Below are 13,843 nucleotides of genomic sequence, written 5' to 3'. Positions count from 1 at the left end.
TGCATGTCACTCTTGAGATGAAATAAAAAGCTGTAATAAGGGCTCTTCCATTCATTTAAACATGATTTACCAAGGACTTACTGCATTCCAAATACACTGGTGGGAGCTAAGTTAGCATTGAAGGAGGAGGGTCAGATCAATAGCCACGAGTAAAAAATAATAATAATAATAATAATAATAAATAATAAATAAATAAAAGTAGCCACGAATAAAGAGATGGCTTAGAAGTAAATTTTGGTTTTACTTGTTAGAGAGAAAGCACATCTATTTCATTTTATACCCTCATATCTTTTCATATCATTTTGCATTACATGATTTTCATAGAATTTTGCATTAATTGTACAGGCTTCCTATAAGAAGTGATGAATAGTTTTATAATACATGGCTACATATATGAATACATGATCCTGATTATTTCAAGGCTATCTCTAAAGAGTAAAACTGGTTATTTCTTTAACAGAAACTCAAGGTTTTAGGTATAAAACTTCCCTGAAATGACAGTGATCTCTCTTTCCTCGGCTGACCTTTTCACTCTTTAATTTAGTGTGGCAGATCACCTCAATTTAGTCAATTCAAAGACAGAGAAGTGTTTTCCTGCCCTTCCTATTTTAACTCAGGAGGCTCTCTCTGATTGCCAGTTCCGTTCCTCCATGGCTATGCCGTGGGCTCACAGCAGACATGGTTAAAAAAGAGGGACCAAATCAGAAGCTATTCCTCTTGTTTCTTCATTTGAGAAATGGTGGCAGAGCAGAATGGGTAGAGATACTTTGCTCCCAGCTGTGCTATCAGCCTCTTCTCAAGAGGTTCTGTGCTCCTCTGCCTACTGGGTCAGTGCCTGGCACATTCACTGCCACTGGCTGCTCTCCTTGTTTCTCTGAATGGTAATCTGTATGGTCCTGTGGCTATCTTGGGCTTTCAAAGACAATGCTCCAAAAAGAGGAAAAGAGAGAGAAGAGCTTGGCCCCAATCTCACACACCTGAAGACAGAAAAAAGCCAGCCTTAACCACTGCCCAGCATGTACACCCTCTCACTCAATGGTCCTCCGGAAGTAAAAGGAGGAAAGAGACTAGGAGGGAAATATGGGTACTCCATAAAGGGGGCCATTCAAGATGGGAACACAGCTTCACTTTTCCAGGAGACCTTATGCACAAGAGAATAAAAATCTAGACTGGTTTTGTTAGCAACCCTGGGATAATCTTTCCCACACTATGCCAAGCCTACAGTTCTTAATTCTATTATAGCTGTTATTAAAACTTTAAATATGTAATCATGTACATTAAGTTGCCAAATACCCATAAAAACTATTAGCTCTTTAAACTTGCACAACCATTTAAATGTAAACATAGTACCATCTAATTTCCTTAAAATAAAAATAGTAAAGGTTAAAATATTCTGGTAATCTGATAAAGTACTTTAGGCAGCATAAGCATAGGTAGAAAAGGGATAATGAGCAGTATTAAAAGTAACATCATGTCTAAACAGAAAAACATGAAATAAAAAGGTCTATCTTTTTTGTAAGTAGTCAACACATTGAGAATAAAACTGTGTCATAGATTCTGCCTAGCCTAATAAATTATTAGAGCTTGATTACAAACACCAAGATTTAGTGTTCATTTACAGTTAATGTCAGCTCCTAGAATTTATTTAGTTTACAAGTACTGGACTCAAATAGTCATTTTTTAAAATCTCTAGGATTTCAAGAATAAAAGTATAAATGACCAATCTGGGTATTTCATATAGAAATTTAAAGCACAGAAACACAATAGATACTTTTGGGATTATATATTATACTAGAAAAATAGACATATTGATCAATTGTTTAAAAAAATTAACATAACCTTATTTTTATGCTTGTCAAATGCAGAACATGTATTATGGCCAGTAAATCTTGACAATTTGATGTTCATTTAAAGCATTTGATTACATTGTAAAGCAATCATTACGTGTATAAAGCCTCTTGAATGTGGTGCTATGTTAAAATGTAGCTGGGATTTGTTTTAATTGGAATGGGAATGATTGTCAGGAAGGAGGAAGGTCTTAGTCACCCACCTGTAGAAACCACAGAATGACATGCAGGGCCACATGGGACGGACCAGGGTGAGTCAGGAGGCAGAAAGGGAGAGGGCAGGCATGACCCAGAGGGGATGAATGAGACAGGCTGGGTTCTCTGAGTAAGTTTAGGATTCGGTAGTTTGAATGATTTTGACAGTTTCTGGGCCATCGAGGTGATCCCTGGATGTCCAGTACCTGGCTCCTGGGTGCCTTGTAGGAGAAATTGTGGCTTGTCTGACAGTTGGAGATGTGGGCTCTAGACATGTTGCTTTGTATATCAAAGGTACACGTGGAGGAGAGACATATACTATCTACAGTTACTAGCTGGCCCTGGGAGAGTCCAGCTCTTCAGGATCAAGACTCCAAATGCCAGAATATCAAGAATATAGAAAATAAGAAAATAAGAAAATAAGAAGGAGGTGGGGCAAAAAAAATCAATAAAATATATAAATAAATAAATAAATAAATAAAAAGAAAATAAGAAAATATAGTCAATACAGGTATGACCACATTTTAAATCGGTTCTCTTTTTATGTGCAATGTCCTCCCCAGGCCCAGGCCCCGGTGGACTGTGCATTTAAAATACTAATAAAGCCTTACGTTTCTTACTTACCCTTATGAATGTGCTTTCCCCTTGATCTCATTAGAATCTAACGGTTAGAATTTAATGATTATATCCTTACAAATTACCATATGCGGTAGACCTGTATTGACTATATTATCCCTATGTTACAGCTGATAAAATTAAGGCAGAACTGGAAATAGAATCCAAGATTCCTGTCTCACAGTCTAGAGAATGTTATTTAACACCCTGATGTCTTTCACAGCTTCACAACATGATAGTAATGTAAGACTAATCCCCAAACAAATGGGCTTAGTCCGGTAGTCCAGGGAAAGGTTTTACAACTAGGCCAAAGTTATCTATTCCCTGTGCACATGTTTGGCCCAAGTTACCTCCCATGGAGTTTCTTCTGGGAAATTGAGTATCAGGAATAAACATAATTACTTGATGAGAATAAGGCAACCAAATACCAATATGGAAAATGGCGTTTCTGAGCTCATTTTCTACATATTTCAATCATTACGCTCTAAGTACGGCTGAAACTTAGTATTCAAATATAAAAGGATGTTCCTATCTGACTTGGTCTCTACACACACTTACATCCCTGAGGAGTAAACTAACATCCCCTGTGACTCCAGATAGTCCCCATTTGGCTCTCCAGGTGCACTTGCCCCCTTTTCTGCCCTGTCTGTGCCTAAAGGCTGGCTCCTATGGACAACTCTTTGCCCTCTGGGCCTCAAACAAGACTGGGTTCAACCAATGAATAGCATTGGTGGGAGAGAGAGAAGGTATTTCCCAGTGGCTGAGCTCCTCTCCCCAGCACCACAGCTTGGGCTCTCCCATAGCAGTAACTCTCTCGGGGTTCTGGTAGTTGCACCCTCCTCTTCAGATCTAAGGATGATGGTTAATTTCTGCATAACAAGAGTAGCTATACTCTTTACTTTACGTTCCTTATTATTTCATCTGGGAGGCAGAATGAGGAGGAGGTCGAGCAACCACCCAATTTATTGGTGATGCTATACAAAACAGAAGGAAAGAGATGACTCTCGCTTAGACATCTCATAACTACATCTTAGAAAAAGTAGGATATAAATGCAACCATCTCAGAAGTTATGGGACCTTTTTCAGAGTATGTTAAAACATAAGATATATAATCAATAAACTTGAAAGAGTCATGTTTCTGAAAAACAAATATTAGATTGGTCAAGGAAATAATAAGGCTTCATATTCCCTCCTATAAATACTTATAAGGTTGGTCAATATAATCTCCCGTATCTCAACAGATTTTCAAAGAAAAAATCCTCACATCTACAAGTGCTAAGGCTGTAAGGCAAAAATATCAAACTCAAAGGCTAACACAGGCCAAGTAAACAAGGCATGTGGCCCACAAGCCATGAGTTTGACATGCTTGCTGTAAGCAGTATCTTCCCTTCAGTGAGTTTTACTATAATATGATGGGATAGTCGTGGGAAGACTAGAACATGCAGTTAGCCCAAAAAATCATGCTGCATCCTATGCTTCTGCCTTGAAGCTGGCAGAGGACTGTTTGTTGTTACTATTTGGTCAATGGCATGGTCTCCACATACAAAAAAAGTAAAATTAAAATAAAAAAAAAGAAGAGGAAGAAGGAGAAGGAGAAGGAGAAGGAGAAGAAGGAGAGAAGAAAGCAAGCAAGCAAAGGAGTGGGTGGGAAAATAGGAGTCTAGCAATTAACATGAAGATTTGATCAATGCAGAAAGCAATTCAGATCACCACCAGTTATCCGGATGGTTTTCATATGTCCCATTTAAAAAATAAATCTACAAAATAGGGTCCAATGAGTTAAAAGACGTGTTCAGAGGATGAATTTCCTGATTTAGCTGTCTATATTGTCAATATAGTCTCTGCTTGGAGGTGGAACTGACCACATAAAGGAGGTATCAGTGATAATTATTCAATTGAATAGAAAACCTTGCATTAAGCCCTATATGATCCACTGCAGTAAATAAGAAATAAGAAATCATGTTCTTGATCTTGAGTGCACAGACATGAGGTCATTTAACTACCCAAATACTTATAATACTAAGAATAAAAAGGAACACATTAAAGCATTGAAGAAGTTTAAAGGAGGGAGAGATCATGTCCAGTTTGGGTGGGAGGGAGCAGGGATTACCAAGAATTTCATGAAATGGGCTTTGAAGGAAGAAATGATTTAAATTGGCAGGAAAAAAAAGAAGGCAAAGGGACAGATGTAAGTGTGCACACAATAATTAATCATCAGTAGAGACCACAAAGGAAGTGGCTGAGCATGACATTTCTAGAATCCGGACATCTGTTTGAATTACAGTCATTCACTTCCCAGCCTCAGTTTTCCCTTCTGTAAAATGGGGGTGGTAATAGCTACCTCCAGGGATTGTTGAGAGGATTAAAAAAGCCATTGCTTTCATGTCTGTCCCCTAGTTTAGTGCTCCTTAAATGGAGTTACTGTTAATCAACAGTGGAGCTTCAGTTTCACTGTTGACTATCATTATGTTTAAATTTTTCAAAATTGATACCCTAAAGAGGTATCTCAAAAGTTCCTCATTTTTTCATTCAGGTGAAAAAGATTTCTTGTACTAAATTTGCAACAGCCTAATGTTATATTTAATGATAGGAAACAGAATTCATCATTAATGTGTGAAACCACTATTCAGTCCCTGAAACCAACCAATTAATAAGAAACTCTTGGAACTATAAAAAATACAGTTTTTAAGGCCAGGGAAACTTCTTTACTATTTTAATCCTAAAAATAAATAAATATATAAATTTAGCCATCATGCCTATAAGTGACCAGGAATCCAAGTTTCTCCTAAAATATTACGAATCCAACCCACTGTTTTACAACTAAACTGCTTTTCTTGGGATTCAAATTCCAGTTTCCAGAAGAAGGTGGTTATATTGCAAAACACCACCCTCAAAATACATGACTAAAGAAACAAGGAGTGGACCTCAAGGATCTTGTTGACTTTCCTATAAAATGACTCAAAGCTATTTCGGAGGAAAGCTTCATGTGACTCTTTGACACATGAAACATAGCTTCCAAATTAAGCAGGCCAACCCTGTAAATAAACAGGTGACCCAAATCTCGGGAACCAAAATAAATTGGTCAGATTAGTAAACATTTAGCTTATGGGTTGGGGAGAAAAATGAAGTTAACCTTAAATTACCTCCCCATGTTTCTGTAGAAACTGTACTTTTTTGTAAACTGTACTTTTTTTGTAATCTGTCCACATGTACAAAGCAGTTATTGCGATTCGTCGCTGTGCTTATCATGATCGTGTGTCTGTCAGAAAGGGGGGTTGAAAAAGCAAATGTTTCCTGCCTCGAGCACAAAATCAATTCTGCTTCTGGGCTAGTGAACATGTCTGTGGGCTTGGGGGGCCATTTTTCAAACACTATGTGCAAAGCTGAAATAAGATTTCATGAAACCCTTTTATAATACTACTGCTGGAGTGGGATCCACAGCTGCCTTTTTAGCAAATCTCAGCAACTTAATCACAGAACTAAACCCATGTCTGTCAGCACTGGCTCATCAGGGAATGAAGCATTTTCGTCACTGATTTTCTATCTGCATGAAATTAATCCCTTCTGAGGCCAAATGTGGTTATTTCAATGGAGATTATTCTCAAATAAAATGAAAAATTAAAATTCAGTGCAATGCATCCTTAAATACAACTTGTGTATACTTTTTGTTTTCCATCTCCTCTCTTCGAGGATAAGCAATCAGCTCTCCTTACTTATTTCACAAGAAGCCAGAGCAAAATATGAATGAGCAAAGATGAAGAAAGAGTAGTCCTGGAAGAAAGGATGAAAAACACAGGAATAGAAAAGCACTCTCTTGGCATTTAAAATGGCACATAATTTAATTAGGATGGAGCCGAGGCCGTGGGAAGCGGTACACACTAGGCTGGAATATTAAACTTTCCCACCTAAGACTCAGTGCGACTAGAAGCAGGGCCAGCATCATGGGCACGTGGCCAGTGCAGTTGCAGGGTCTCCCTGCTTGAGATTTAATTCTATCTTTGAATTTGTGCTTTGAATCTGTGCTTTGGAGTCCAATGGGAAAATGGCCTATGAGCCTGAGCTTGAAGCATCAGCCCATACTCACTCTCTCCTCCCACTGCTTGCCTAGGACTGCTTCTCGGCCCTGTGTCCCACCCAGACTAACCATTTGTGATCCCTGCCCTGAGATTAGGAACCACAACCAGGTCACATTGATTGGGAGAGAGACCCATATCCCATGTCTGCCACAGCCCTCTGCTCTTGGTTGGGGTTTAGGTGGGAGTGTGAGGAGGATCAGTGCTCCATCAAGGGGAGGAGCAAGGCTGTGGTCATTCCAGCCCAGAGCTGGCAGCACTGTGGCGAATTCAGGTAGAAAACTGAGCGGGAGCCTCTCACTCACCCCCAGTCGAGGTACTGAGAATTTCTCAGCACTGAAGTTGAAATCACTTTGGGGTCACATTTCTGCTGTGGGCGGGGCAGCAAACCCTTATGAAGGGAAGATTGATTTCTCCACCTCTACTCAGGCTGCTGCTTTATTTATCATCTTGCACTGAGTTCCACACATTATGTGGGTAGCTTGACTTAAAATCTTTATTTACCCAGTTTCTCTCACGGTTTTTGTATCAGCATTACCCTTCTCCGTATACTCAGGTTCAGAATCTCCGAGTCACCACTGACTTCTCTCTGTCCTCGTCCAAATCCACACCTGCCAGACATCTCCCACATGTCCCCAGCTGTCCATTTCCACTATTCCAGCTTTAGTTCGGTTGTTCTTTATGGCTCTACCAGACCGCCTTATGGACTCCTAATTATTTTCACAGCTTTGAGCTTCCCCTTGTTCAATCCATTCAGCCACTGCCACCAGGTAATCCAAAACATTATTCTGATCATGCTCAAATGTTTTTAAGGGCTCCCTGTGGCCTACTATTAATGAAGTTCAAGCTCTTTGGTCAGGTATTCAAGGTCCCTTCTTCTTTTGCCCTCCCCTTACTTTTGAATATTAATTCTATAGTATATGCAATACTTCGGCCAAATGAAACCATTCACTGTCCTCTGTACATAATTGGGGCTTCTTTATCATCTCTCCGCTGAAGCCATTTTGCTGTATCTTGATCCTTGCCCCTGATGCCACGACCATTTCCAAAAACAAAATCCAACCCTTTTCCTAGCTCAAATGGCACCTCCCCCATGAAGGCTTCCATCATGAGCCAAGTCACAATGAGCCAAGACATTTTTCCCTAACTCTAATGCCATTTAGTTTGTGACATTAAGTACATCTTGGCCATACAGATGTGGAAGGCAAGAAGCATGTCTTCTCATTGTTGTATGCCCATAGGCCTCCAACCTGTGCCTTAAGTGAATAGTGGACACTCCGTGTGTGTTGGTTGGAACTAATGAATGAATAAGTCTGTTGTGTAAATAGATCAGGTTTTCTGAAAGCCTGGCACACCTGTAACCTTCTGCGTCATCCCCTTTCCTCTTCTCAGTTCACTAACAAAATAGAGTGGCTGCTTTTCAAACCCAAAGCCCATCAAACACCTGTATTGTTATTATCAACACTAACAATCTCACACTTTTTATTAATGTTTAAAGTGCTATGTTCTGTATGCTTAGAATAATCTCAAAGAGAACATCTGTTACTTTAGTGCTCTTATTTTCAACCTCTTGAGGGCAATTCTTTCATTACTAAATTAAAGTGGGCTGTTTAATAACTTATAACTGTCAGGGGAAAATGGTAAATTGCAGCCACTCTGGTCTATGCTGTATATCTAAAATGAATTTTTTTCCACTTGTAATTCATTATTTGTCATCAAATTTCAAGTCTGTTTTTTAGGACTAATTGAGGAATGTAATGAAAAATTATGAAATAAACTAAGGAGTATTTTTGCTGTAAAAAACTTTTATTCAACTTTAGTATCTCATTAGACTATCTATCCTTGACAAATGCCATACTTATCATAATCTCATAAGTGTCTTCAATGCCTTTCTCTCACCCATATTCTGAACTTCCAAGAGGATCATTAACCTAATTATCAAGTGATTAAATCTTGAGACTGTGTGATAATTGCATCTCCTGAAGAAGAAAAAAAGTACACTAGTTGAATCTGAGCAACAAAGACCTTTAAATATAGTAGTTAGAGAATCATGGAAGATGGTTATATTTTTATATAGAAACTTCAAGATGTTTACAATATATTATTAGAATTACAATAACATCATGATAAAAGAGCATGCATTTGGAAGGTTGCCAGTTTTCATTAAGAAAAATCTATAACAACATAAAATGTATAGGGGGAAATATCAGAACGTGGGAAGGATTCAACATCAATATAACTCTATAAAAGTTTATCATCTTACTAAGGGGAACAAAGTGTAGGGATAGATTATGGTCAAGTGTTATCAATCATGTTTGGGGAAATCTCAAGTAGAGGGTGGAAGGATAGATATTTTTCTATTCCTTGAAGGTAAACCTGGTTCTAAAATACTTAATTTAAGGGGGGAGCATAGCTCAGAGGAAGATTAGGCTGGTCAAAATGTGCTCAATTCAGTCCCAAATAAGGGGGAAGGGTGGGGGGGAGATGGGAAAACACTTGAAAATGAGATAAACAGAAAGAAAAAGAATACTACTAAACTAGATGATATCATAGTCATCATTCTCTGTTACTGTTTCCTGAATAATTGCAGTGTGCAGATAATGTTTTAGGGAATGTAATGTAATATCTTATTTTTATTTTATTTCTTTTTTTACTAGTATCCTCACCCAAGGCTATGTTATTGATTTTGTAATATAGGGTTTTATTATTATTATTATTATTATTATGGATAGTATTACAGATCTCTCCCATTCTTTCCCACTTCCTCCCTTCCTTCTAGCCCCTACCCATGCCCCCTCATGTCTTCACCACCCTATTGCCTATGCCCATGGGCTATGCATATAAGTATATAAGGTCTTTGGTTTATTTCTTTCCATCCTCCCACCCCCACATCGAGGTATGTCAGTCTGTCCTGTTTATTGATTTTAGATGATGTGAGAGAGAAACATCCGATTGCCTCCCTTACACGCTCCAACCAGGGATTGAACCCAAAATTTAGGCACATGCCCTGACCAGGAATCAAACCTGCAACCTTTTGGTGTACTGGATAACGCTCCAACCAACTCAGCCACCCAGCCAGGATTCATTTTATTTTCAAAACAATCATCTTTGCCATGTAAGTGTCATTTCCATTTTGCAGATGAGAAAACTGAGACTCAGATAAAAAAAAAATTCTCCCAAGGTCACACTATTGGTTTTTGTGATGTGCCATAATAAAGAAAAGAAGTCGTTTCATCAGAGAGTAGGGTTACGTGAAATATAAAACACACCATGTTAAAAATATTTAAAGGAGACCAATGGAGGTGGGGGTGGAAACTTTCTAAGCAGATTGAAAGGAATACAAGCAGTGAACTAAGATAGTAAACTCAACCCATAGAACACTTTTCTCCTCCCTGCCTTTGCCAGTCCTCCCAACAACCCAGCCTTACAACCATCATTACTACCCTGGGGGAAAACAAAAACAAAACCTCTCCTCACCCAATGTCAGCTTTCAAATATTAAAAAGCAACTTTGCTTTACACTCTGTCTTCAAAGTAAGAATAGGGCCCAGAAGAAACATCAGCTGTGAAAATCTGATTTTCTATGCCGCTGATAGCACCTCTAGCCACAGTTCTAGTCAGCAGGAAGACAAGTTAACTGCTGAGGAAGCTGAGAATTATGCTCTTAAAGAAAAGACACTATATGAACAGTATTAAATAAAAGTTAGGAGCTGAAGGAGGGGAATAAGAAATAAAAGCTATATAAATGGGAGAAAATCAATTGGTGAAGAATGAGAAAAGCAAAGGCAAGAAAAAGAAGACTGCAATTCCATGCTGTAACACTATAACAAGTGTCATCTGACTAGGAAGGGATTTTTTTTTCCCCCCAAGCACACAATAAGACTGTGGAAAAAAGAGTTTATGAGTTTATGATTGTTCAACTTTTTACAGAATCCTCAACATATGAGTTATTAAATGCTTTTATTTCTTCTCATGGTTTTCTGGGATTGTAGGAAAAGAGACACTTCGTAAAGAGTACTCATTGGTTACTTGACTTAACCCTACCTGTCTTCAAGAGGTATATAATGAATAATGTACCTAATCAGTATAAAAAGATTAACAAAAATTGTATTCTGACAGGCATCCCTTAACATTAAAGTGTAATAGTGACACCTCACACACACAAAAAAATGAAACTTGGTTTAATATAAGCTAGTCAATTTTCTACATAAAATTGTCAACTTTCAGATGAAATATAAGTTTACCTTCAATCTCCTTCCCACCACTTTTGCTGTTCTGATCAATAACAACCAAACTCTAGAAAAACATGTAGCTCTTTTAGACAACTGGAAGAAGCGCTCAATTCTTATGAACTCTGACGAAGTCTCAGAAAGTGGCATCCAGTTTTACCATGTTCAGTAACAGAGACTGAAGAAATTAGAGCTGACTGGCTTTCAGATCCAGGATAATATTCAGTTCAAATCACTGTGAAAATGAAAGGCTTAGAAATACCAGATGACAGCATGCTCAGTTTCCTTTTCCACTTGAAACTAGCATGTTTACCCTGCTCATTGCCTTCTGAGTTGCTAGAAAATTATCAAATTTTTGTTTGTTTTACAAACTAAAAACCTACTGCTCAGTCCCATCAAAAACTGATTTGGGGGGGGGGGTGTAATGGCAAGATATGTACACATATAATAATTTAATTTTAAAATTAAAAAAAAAAACTGATTGCAGGTAATGCTGCCTTCCAGCCTATAGATAAATCATCTCTCTACTTTTCCAACCTCTGTAAAACTCAACAACAACAAAACATAGTTTAAATAGATGGTAAATGGACTCAAATGTGTCAGAGGACCATTCTTCCTCTGACCTTCCCTCTCCTCTTCTCCACTAGGCTGGAACTCATGCAACTATAAACTAGAGAAGATAGGAAAGTAGTTCGGCACTTTGTTCTCTTTCCAACCACAAATGAGAATGAAATGCATTATGATCCCAAAAAGACATCAGAGACACCAACATGCCCATTTTCTTTAGACCAACACTGGAATTCCAGAGTAGACATCTTTCTCTGGCCCCCCGCAAATACATTCTAAAACCATGACATTCTTAAAGACATAGTATCTTGACTGAGAACACATGTTATCATCGGATGCAAAAGGTAACCCTTGTTCCGTGTGAATTTTCCACAAACCACTGCGTGTTAGAGAAAGACCATGACATCAGAATGGTGTAGAAACACTCTAAGCAGTCTAAACTCAGAAGGAATTTAAGTAGCAGGACTCATAAAGAGTCTAAATTAATGGGTTTATGGATGCCACAGGCTAACTGAAGGCTTGCCTCCCAGGCCAGTGGGGCCCTGGAAGGGGTCAATGCAAAGTCCTACCTGGTAGGCATCAGGGATGTTGACGGTTTCTCCATGCTCCCCGACATAGCCAATGATGCCTTTGCCCCAGGGGACCTGCACCTCGTTTGAGTTCTCTGTGCTGCTGCAGGGCAGCAGTGGGGTTCCCGCATGCACATCGAACAACTTGGAGACCAAGCTCTTCTTGCCGGCAGCCACCCTTTCCACCAGGAAAAGAGAGCAGCGGTCAGCATCCACCATGAGGCAGACGAAGATGAGGATCTTGTAGCTCAGGCTGGTAAGGTCAAGGTCATTGGAGATATCCTTGACCAGTTCCAGAAAGAACTGGCGCTCATTGTGCTTTTTGAGGTGGCACTTGTAGTCCATGGCCGTAGGGGGATACTGAGGCAAGTTCACTCTGGACTCCAGCAGGGCGCTGAGGATGTGGGCTGTGGTGGGAGGCAGGGAGCTGGCCTTGCGGAGCAGCGCCCTCCGCCGCACGCTGCTCAGGGGCTCCTGGGCCCGCGAGGTCACCTGTTCATCGTAGGTCCTGTTCACGTGGATGGCTTTGGAGCGGGCAAAACTCTTCCTTAACTCCTTCTGAGAAGCTTTCCGCTGCAGGTTCCCATCCCCCAGGCCGCCACTGGCCCAGCTGGGACTCAGGGGAGCTCCTCCACAGTCCCCACCACCCGGAGGGGGCTGGCTGCTGCCAGAGCCAGTTGGTCCAGTGCCACCACCAACGCTGCTGCTGCTGCTGCTGCTGCCTCTGCCACTGCCGGGAGCCATGCCTTCAGGACCAGCCAGTGCAGGCCTCGGGCCTAAAGCCCCCTGACCCTGGCTGTGCCTCTGCAGCCACTTGTCCACCAGCTCCTGCTTCCCCTTCCGCATCAAGTAATCTTCCAGCAACTCTGGGTGCCTGTCCAGGAAAGTTTCCACGTCCCCGAAGTCCAGGGAGGGAGCTGTCATGGTCCCGGCCACGGCTTTCATCGCCTCTTACACTTGGACCCAATGTTTACCTTCCTCAGCCCTCTGGCAGGTCCTCCACGTGTCTGCCCCGCCGGCAGTCCCGGCTCTGGGCGGAGCTTCTGCGGAGCGGTGCTTGCTAAGGGGCTGGGGGCGGCCCTGCCTCCGGGCTCAGAGTGGCTGGCACGAATCCCACCCCTCGTCCTGCAACCCCGCTCCGCACAGGTGCCCCGGGCGGGCGAGCTGTCAGCTTCGGTCCTAGGAGCAGGAGGGATCGCTGCTCTGGCTCAGGCTGCCGCCGCCTGGAACCGGAGGAGAGGACCTCTGTGAAAGGGAGGTAGCACAGGACACGCCCCTGAGTGAGGCGAGGAGCCCGGAGGGAGGCGAGGGGGGAGGAGGGAGCCGCGGGGCCGAACCTGCCCAAATCCACCGCGGGGATCCCAGGCGGTTTGGAGTGTCTCTGGCGCCTGGGAACTCAGCCGACTCCTGATTGGAACACGACTTGAGGGAGAAACGCACCTTGTTTCTTCCCCGTCCTGCTTACCTTACCTCCCCAACACTTTCATTCCCTGCCCTCTAAGCCCGATAATCCTCCCGCGTTTCAAGGAGGCTCCATGGGGCCCAGGGGAAGCCTCCAGTATAAGGAGGCGCTGATGTGTTGCAGGAATCGGACCCAGAAGCTGACTCCGAGGACAGTGAGGATGCTCAGAGACAGGCAGGGCTATTTTTCTGGGATGTGACGGTGGACTGTTGGTTCCTAGGATTCCTGGGGTTGCCAGCTAACACTGTCCAGCTCCTTGTGGGAATTCGTTAAATATCAATGGACCC

The 13,843-nt window shown here is 41.3% G+C and overlaps 1 protein-coding gene across 1 annotated transcript in view; it reads right to left on the bottom strand.

Annotated features, from left to right (window-relative positions):
* Positions 1-13,538, bottom strand: part of PDE11A (phosphodiesterase 11A) — a 265,912-nt gene extending 252,374 nt beyond the window's left edge. Inside the window, exon 1 of the mRNA XM_045575416.1 lies at positions 12,095-13,538. Within this exon, the coding sequence (XP_045431372.1) occupies positions 12,095-13,039 (945 nt within the window). The 5' untranslated portion in view covers positions 13,040-13,538. The remainder of the gene's footprint in view (positions 1-12,094) is intronic.
* Positions 13,539-13,843: the final 305 nt, after the last annotated feature.

The sequence above is a fragment of the Pipistrellus kuhlii genome, unplaced genomic scaffold (genome assembly GCF_014108245.1).
Source record: "Pipistrellus kuhlii isolate mPipKuh1 unplaced genomic scaffold, mPipKuh1.p scaffold_m20_p_7, whole genome shotgun sequence".
Classification (NCBI taxonomy): Eukaryota; Metazoa; Chordata; class Mammalia; order Chiroptera; family Vespertilionidae; genus Pipistrellus; species Pipistrellus kuhlii.
Note: the sequence above shows the minus strand (reverse complement) of the source record. Positions and strands in the feature narration are given on the sequence as shown.